We start from the raw sequence: 7,540 nt of genomic DNA, 5'->3' as shown, positions 1-7,540 counted from the left end.
GAGGATATAACTTCCGTTTTGGAAACCGCGAAGATGGACTTATATCGATCCGGAACTTGTCACAGAGAGAGAGAGAGAGAGAGAGAGAGAGTATCAGTACCTGTGGCGTACGTCGTGTGGAAGAACCGGACATACTTTAATATAAGTGCAATGTCTGGAAGAACATTTTCTCCCCCATCCTCCCATTATCCATTTTTCTTTTGTTTTTATGTCTGCATTTGTCAAAATAACAGAAAGTAATGTACAAACTAGGTTATAACAAAAGTTAAGATACATGATAATCATATCACACTAATACTACACAATACAATTACATAATTATACCTTTAAAAAACCCTCACATAGTTGACAAATCATTTAAAAAATGAAAAACTGAAGGAGACCACACCCTCTATCGCTCTCTCTTTCTCTCTCTCTCTCTCTCTCTCTCTCTTTCTCTTTTTCTCTCTCTCTCTCTCTCTCTCTCTCTCTTTTTTCTCTCTCTCTCTCTCTCTCTCTCTCTCTCTCTCTCTCTCTCTCTCTCTCTCTCAGCCTCTCTCTCTTAGGGAGGGAGGGAGGGGGGGGGGGCATCCACACGTGCCCCTTTTTCTCCGCTCCAGATATCGGTATAATTCTTTTCAAAATGGTTGGCTAGGGATACGTGTGTACCGCTCGGAAAGTTATAGCAACCGTATACACTAACAAACTTTGCCAAATTGAAGCAACTGACATTCACAAGTGGCTACACATTAACACGTGAGGAAACTATGAACAGCAAAATGACACACTGAAGTGGTCCGTTTAGAGACTTTGCTATGTTTTTTCCAGCTTCTTTTGTTTTATTCGTGTGTGTGTGGAGGGGGGGGGGGGGTTGACGAAGATCGCAGTGCCTAATTGTACTTTACTATTAGAAGGTTTTTGAACAACTTTAAAAAAGTGAAACTAATCATGATCCCTACTTGAATACCTAGCTTCATTTTATAGACTCTCACTGTTTGCATACATTTTGTGGCAGGACCCTAACGTACAATAATATACAAATTTGGAATAATATTCTATTTTGATATCACACAAAGTGGAAATTGTATTGTAGAAATACGAAAGACGCTAATGATTATAGATTTCATCAGTTTAGTCCTGTCCATTTTTAATACATCACGAATTATATCTAGAAACAAAATAAGTTCCCGGTCGAAAAAGGCCTATGGCATTTCCAGAGACATGTACCCTGTGCAATTGCAATTTTTATTTTTATTCTTTTCTTCTCTCAAGGTAACTTTCCCCGGCGCTCTTAAATTGTTTTTTCTTATGCTATTTTTTGTTCTATTATTATATGTAAAAATGTTGAAAGAAAGAAATAAAATGAACCTTGAACCTTAATGATTGCAACATTTTTCCACATATCTCTGTTTTCTGCCACCCTACAACACTCTTGCAGTGTCAATCCACTCCATGTCTTAATGTTCCCTCTCAAATAGTTTTTGGATTCCCTATTGATCCTTCTACCACAAACCTCTCATCCATAACGGTGACTTTATGCCTGATACGCCACACTATTTCTGTTTTATTTGGGGAACTTTGTCTCGAAGACAAGGATTATGATATCAGAATAGTTGGTTGGACAAACTTTGACGCTAGCTGGCAGCAAATAAGCAGAATCGGGCTAGGCATCTATTTCTAGGAAGAACCCAAAAGGCAAGTGATCCAAGTTAATACATTTCTTTACTCTTCTTTTTATTTATTTCTTCATAAACCATTGCCCTCGTTTGATAATTGACATCATGCAATAATTCTATAATCACTTAACTGGGTGTATCGGCTATTGAAACATCAGTTTGCACTGATGGAATATGCTAAATGTTTTTATTGTAGTCCCATAAACTGAAAATTGTGTGTGCTGAGGATTGATTAGCGGCAGGAGAGGCGAGAGGTCTCTCGCGCTCGCTGAGCTGCGCAGCTCAGTCGCGCACTTGGATTGCACAATCATTGCAGCTAACCCTTTGAAACATGGATTGTATTGCTCAATCAAATAATTGGGAAGTGTTAGTATTTGCAACAAGTTTATCAAGATTACTAGTAACTATGCAGCCTTTGTGAATTGTATTGCATTCCGGTTTCATCATGACTTTAGCTTGTAAAAACTAATGGCAATCATGGCTGTAATTTGTAAATAAATGCTTTGCTCTCCTCATGTTCCATAATTCCATTTTAAATTTAGGTTTGCTATGTACTTCAAGTAATGTCCAGGCAATGACCAGATGACGAGCACAGCCAGGATTGCCAGAAATCTTGCTGGGAGATTCAATGGACATCGTTTCAAGCAGTGCTGCCTTCCGCTTCCCTGGTCCCTCAACCAACCGCAAACCTATCGTCTTCAGACCGCTTCTGCTCCTAGGATCACACCTGCTCTTAACCTACCAGTCAGTACCTGTTTTAGGTACTTCAGCAGTGCAAAGATGAAGATTGACTCGCCAGAGTTCAGGGGACTCTTCACGCCAGAATTAAAGCAGCTGGCAGAGCTCTTTGAAAGATATCAATATGAACTCAGGATAGCAGGTGGTGCCGTTAGAGATCTTCTTACGAAAGTAAGTTTAGGAATGTATTCACCTAACAAGAGATGGTATATATTGGATCAAGTAATATAATTATAATAATAATAATTTGTTCCCTCTCTCTTTCTCTCTCTATCTCTCTCTCTCTCTCTCTTTGTAAATGATTTAATTGTCAATCAAAGTACGCCTTGAAACATGCCATGATTTAAACAAAGATGTGTACCGCATCCTGTTCTACAGAAGCAGCCTCAAGATGTGGACTTTGCCACCATAGCCACACCCGACCAGATGAAAGAAATGTTCACGAAGGAGGGCATCCGAATGATCAATGCCAAGGGAGAGAAGCACGGCACCATCACAGCCAGGATCAACGATAAGGAGAACTTTGAGATCACAACCCTGAGGATTGATCGGGTGACCGATGGCAGGCACGCCGAGGTTGAGTTCACCACAGACTGGAGGACTGATGCAGAGAGGAGAGATTTGACCATCAATTCCATGTTTCTGGGTAAGCTTTATCCCTTATTCTGACAGGTTTTGTTACTTTGATTAATGCAGGGCTCCACAACAACTTTTTGATAGGGGGGTCCAGATTGAACTATTTAGAGTATGTATGCATGAGTCCTATGTAAATATATCCAAAATTTTGGGGGTCTGGACAAGGATATTGGGCACCTGTTTAGTACGGTCGGGCCCTGATTAATGGTTAACCTTTAATCCCTCCCTGAGGCATGTACTGAAACAGTAATGTGATGCTCTCTTGTACTCTCTTAAAGGTACTATGTCCCTTTTGCAGCCAACCTCAAATTCTGTAGAACTTTGCAGGAATTGTGAATATGTCATGTATGTCCTATCTGTGAAATTTAAACGTTAGCAGTGTCCTCATATTCAAATTATGCAAGGAAACCCGTTTACTTGCTAGACTTCACTGTCAGACACTATTGAGTAACTGACTGGCTTTTTTTCTTCTTTGGTAATAACATACATGAAAAGAGTTGTAAAGGGTACATGAGCATTTGTCTACATCAATAACCCACTTCTTGTGATGGCCAAGATTAAACTGATTGAATCTTTGCGCAGCATAAAACGTATGACCATTCGGTACAATTGTCTGAAAATCAAGACTATTACTTTTGGGCTCTATAGCTCTAAAGTCGATTTGACAACTAATAGTCGTTATTTTCCCACTTGAAGACATTTTCAAGCCCCACCTTTTTTAGGGAAGTTCTAAATTAGTATTATCTTTCAAATGCAGTTGGAATTTAACTTTTTCATTTTTTTGGCCTGCAAATGGGACATAGTACCTTTAATCCCTCTTCCCTGTTCTCTTATGTCTGTCTTTTGCAATACTCAAAGCATAATTTCTGGTTAGACGATACTGTGTGAACTTTGAAGTAAAATGTCTTGCACAATCAGAAATCCATGAAAGTATTTTTGCCCTTCACACTCACTCATCAAACGTACTGGTACGTTATAGTTCTGTGTTAGAAGAGTCGGTCAATTCTTATTGCTCCAATATAATGATACAAAACTTAAATGAGGAATGAAAATGATATGGACCTTGTAGCGGTGTATTATGTCCGAAAGTGCAAAGAAAGCTTCATACTTGCATTTTGTGATTATTTGCTGTGATCATTATTGCTACTTTTATTTCACGGCTTGAATAGGTCTTGATGGAACGTTGTATGACTTCTTCAATGGAAAAGAGGCTCTTGAGAGATGTCATATAGCCTTTGTTGGGAATGCTGCGACTCGGATACAAGAAGATTATTTGAGAATACTTCGATATTTCAGGTGAGTACTTGAAAAGGTAATGACAGCCATTTGCTACCCATAAAACGGACAGAAGAAAACATTAATTCAATCCATATAGAAAATATTCAACATTTAAGCCTTATGTATCATAGAGCCTTTTTATATTTCAAAATTATTTTCATCAGTTGTTTTCACAGCAAGAAACTTTTGGAAATCACAAAAAGTCCAGTATTATGTGAGTTATTATTAAATTATTTCACAACATGAAACTTGCAAAAATTTTAACCACTTGCAAAAATTCACAAAAATGTTGTAGGTACGAAGGTTTCTCGTCTTACTGTATTTCTATTTTCCTTTGTAGGTTCTATGGGCGTATTGCAAGGGAGAGCAACAAACACACTCCAGAAACTCTTCAATCCATACGGGAGAACGGTCATGGACTGGCGGGGATCTCAGGGGAGAGAATATGGATGGAGGTGCGGAAGATCTTGACTGGCAACTTTGCTGCTGATCTCATTCACTGCATGTATGACTTGGATCTGGCTCGTCATATAGGTGAGATAGAACTCTGGTGATATCACTGAAGTTACTATGGTAACAAGCTTGTGTAAAATCCAGTGGGGCACAGGGGGTATGTGCCCCCAATAGGATAATAGGAAGAGAATTAAAGAAAAGAAAACAACTTTTTAAAAAAGGAGGACAAAAGGAAATGAAGAAAAATAATGTGAGCAGAAGATACTGCAACCCCCACTCCTACACACTCCCCTACTTAGTGGCATTGTTTACTAGCATTTCATCTACCAAACTTGATTGATGCTGATGCCCCCTCAGTGTGTGCTACAATGGTACGCCACTGGTCCAACCTGATGAGGAAGTTTATTTGTTGAGGTAAAGTTGCACTGTTTTGAGACAAAGACTAGAACTTTGGCCACACTTTAACTAGCTCACTAAATGCTCAACTTGCCTAGTACATAGACAGGTAGGTTTTGATACACTGATCAATAGATAGGTCACAGCGCAAGTGCCCATGTTGCAGATTACAACTTGATGTCTTCTGTTATATATTGAACTAGGTATCCCACCAGAAGCAGACCTACAAGAACTGCACAAGGTATATCAGCGAAGCCAGTCACTGCACCCTCACCCTGTCACCATTCTCTCGGCTCTCTTCAAGGATGAGAATGATGTCCTCACCATGGAGCAAAGGATGAGGATCTCGGCCGAGGAGCGCAAGACTGCCCTCTATGTGATTGCAGAGAGAGGGGACAAACCCCACAAGAACCCACTCAAGCCTTACCAAGATATTGTTGTTTGTGTAAGTTCGCTCTCTCTTTTCCTCCTGTGACTATGGTTGTGACTAAATTATTCAATCGTTTTAGAACAAATGTCAGAACAGTAAGGGTGCTATGTCACTAAATAGTCAAAAACATTATTTACCCTGAAATGATTAAATATGATAATGATGCATGTTAGTTAGTAAGGTCAGGAGTTAATCATGCAAGTTATGTAGTCTATTTAAGGAAGTAGTCGACTACAATGTTGTTAATGCTAATCCACAGTGTCGTTAAAGTCAACGATGTCATCAACTGATTTCCTAAATGTTGTCGTTTTTTGTGGGTAAATGTAGGAGGGTAGAACGCAACACCATAAATGGTTGCTTTTGATCACTTGCATTTTCAAGAAAACTTGTTTTTATATTGATTCATTTATTATTTATCAGTAACCAGCAAATAGTTTGTTCTTTTTGATTCACAGAGCAAAGAGAAGAACATCATCAAGTACGTGAGTGAAGTGTTGAAGTACCGAGGCGAGAGTCAGATGCTGGTGGACTTCAGATCGTGGGACGTTGCCAAGTTTCCGCTGTCTGGCAAAGATCTTCTGGCTGCCGGGGTTCCAAAGGGAAGAGGCTTAGGGGGTGTGATGGAGACGGTTAGACAGTGGTGGATGGATAGCGACTTCAAGGCCACGAAAGAAGAGCTTCTAGAAAGATTGCAGGAGACGATGCAAGAGCAAGGAAAAGGAGACTCATGACCAAAGTGGAAAGAGACTTAGAGTTAGGAAGATGAAGACATTTATTTCATTTGAAGCATTCACTCATGGCATCTGCTGAGACTGCTGATAAGAACTTTGGATAGGAAAGGTCTTAAAGCCACACTGTACTACTTGTAGCTACTTGCTCCCTCTATATAGAAAACAATGCCTAACCGGTGACCATTGGTCCCCCATGATTCTCTTTTTCTTATGTTAATTGAGAGCTGAGTTGATGAGATAGCCACCTATCAGTGACCACCCTGGGTGGTCTAATCCTTCCTAGCCAAACCAGTACAGACGGCCTTTAAGTACAACTCAACTGTTAACCCAATGAATGGCAACTAGCGCCCAAGGAGTTTAGTGAAGACTGAAGAGCAATGTGTTTGAACTTAGAAGGTCTACAATTTCCTTCCAGAAGCAGAGACACAGTTGTCTCTATCGCAAATTCCATACCCATGGAAGATATTGTGTGCCCAATTTATTGATTTGAAAAGAAGCATTTGAAGTCACAATGTCAGTTTAAAGGTCATTTATGACAATAGTCTAAAACTGTTGCCCAGAAGGGGTTACGGTAATTTTCATTGATGGTGTGACAATTCTACATGAAAGTTAGGGTTAATGGTTATGATTAAATATGAGTTGGATAAGTACAGCATTTACCAAAGGAGCAAGGAGACAACTCTTTTGATTTCGTTTGATGCTTTTTTTCGTTTATTTACCACAGACCAGGCCTAATGATTGTTCACAAGACACTATCAGGCGACATGTATTATGTACACCTGTATCTGCTCATAGGTCTCAACAATGCAGGAATTTAATCTGTTAGCCACTCGAATCATGATTCAGGAAACTACATGTATCTTCTTATTATGGATAACACTAATATGCTTATATATTTTTAAAGTATCAAAAGAGATATAGCATAAATTCATATCAATTAATAATTCAAGTTTTCTTAACTCCCCAACCCTGAGATGCTGCTGGGACAATACAGTTAGTTAGTCTAATTTTTAAAAGATGTCATGCAGTGGACTCATATTATGCAACCTACTTCTGCTTAGCAGCTTGTCTTTTGCAAATTTCTGATATTTTGTATCTTTTTTTGTTTACTCATGCCTATTTTATGTAAGGAATTTTGCCTAGCAAAAGGCAAAACATGCTGTGCAATAAAGAGCAAAGCCATATATATGAATATGTTTTTGTTGTATGTATCACACAAGTCC

The 7,540-nt window shown here is 39.2% G+C and overlaps 1 protein-coding gene across 1 annotated transcript; it reads left to right on the top strand.

Moving 5' to 3' along the window:
* The first annotated feature begins 1,711 nt into the window (after positions 1-1,711).
* On the top strand, positions 1,712-6,398 carry LOC579571 (CCA tRNA nucleotidyltransferase 1, mitochondrial). Its single transcript, XM_779681.5, has 6 exons — positions 1,712-2,564; positions 2,772-3,039; positions 4,199-4,325; positions 4,648-4,841; positions 5,360-5,601; positions 6,042-6,398. The coding sequence occupies exons 1-6, from the start codon at positions 2,238-2,240 to the stop codon at positions 6,315-6,317; spliced, it is 1,434 nt and encodes a 477-aa protein (XP_784774.4). The 5' UTR covers positions 1,712-2,237; the 3' UTR covers positions 6,318-6,398.
* The last annotated feature ends 1,142 nt before the right edge of the window (positions 6,399-7,540 follow it).

The sequence above is a fragment of the Strongylocentrotus purpuratus genome, unplaced genomic scaffold, assembly GCF_000002235.5.
Source record: "Strongylocentrotus purpuratus isolate Spur 01 unplaced genomic scaffold, Spur_5.0 spur5_scaffold_15, whole genome shotgun sequence".
Classification (NCBI taxonomy): Eukaryota; Metazoa; Echinodermata; class Echinoidea; order Camarodonta; family Strongylocentrotidae; genus Strongylocentrotus; species Strongylocentrotus purpuratus.
The sequence above is the reverse complement of the archived record's forward strand: the minus strand, read 5'-3'. Positions and strand labels throughout refer to the sequence as shown.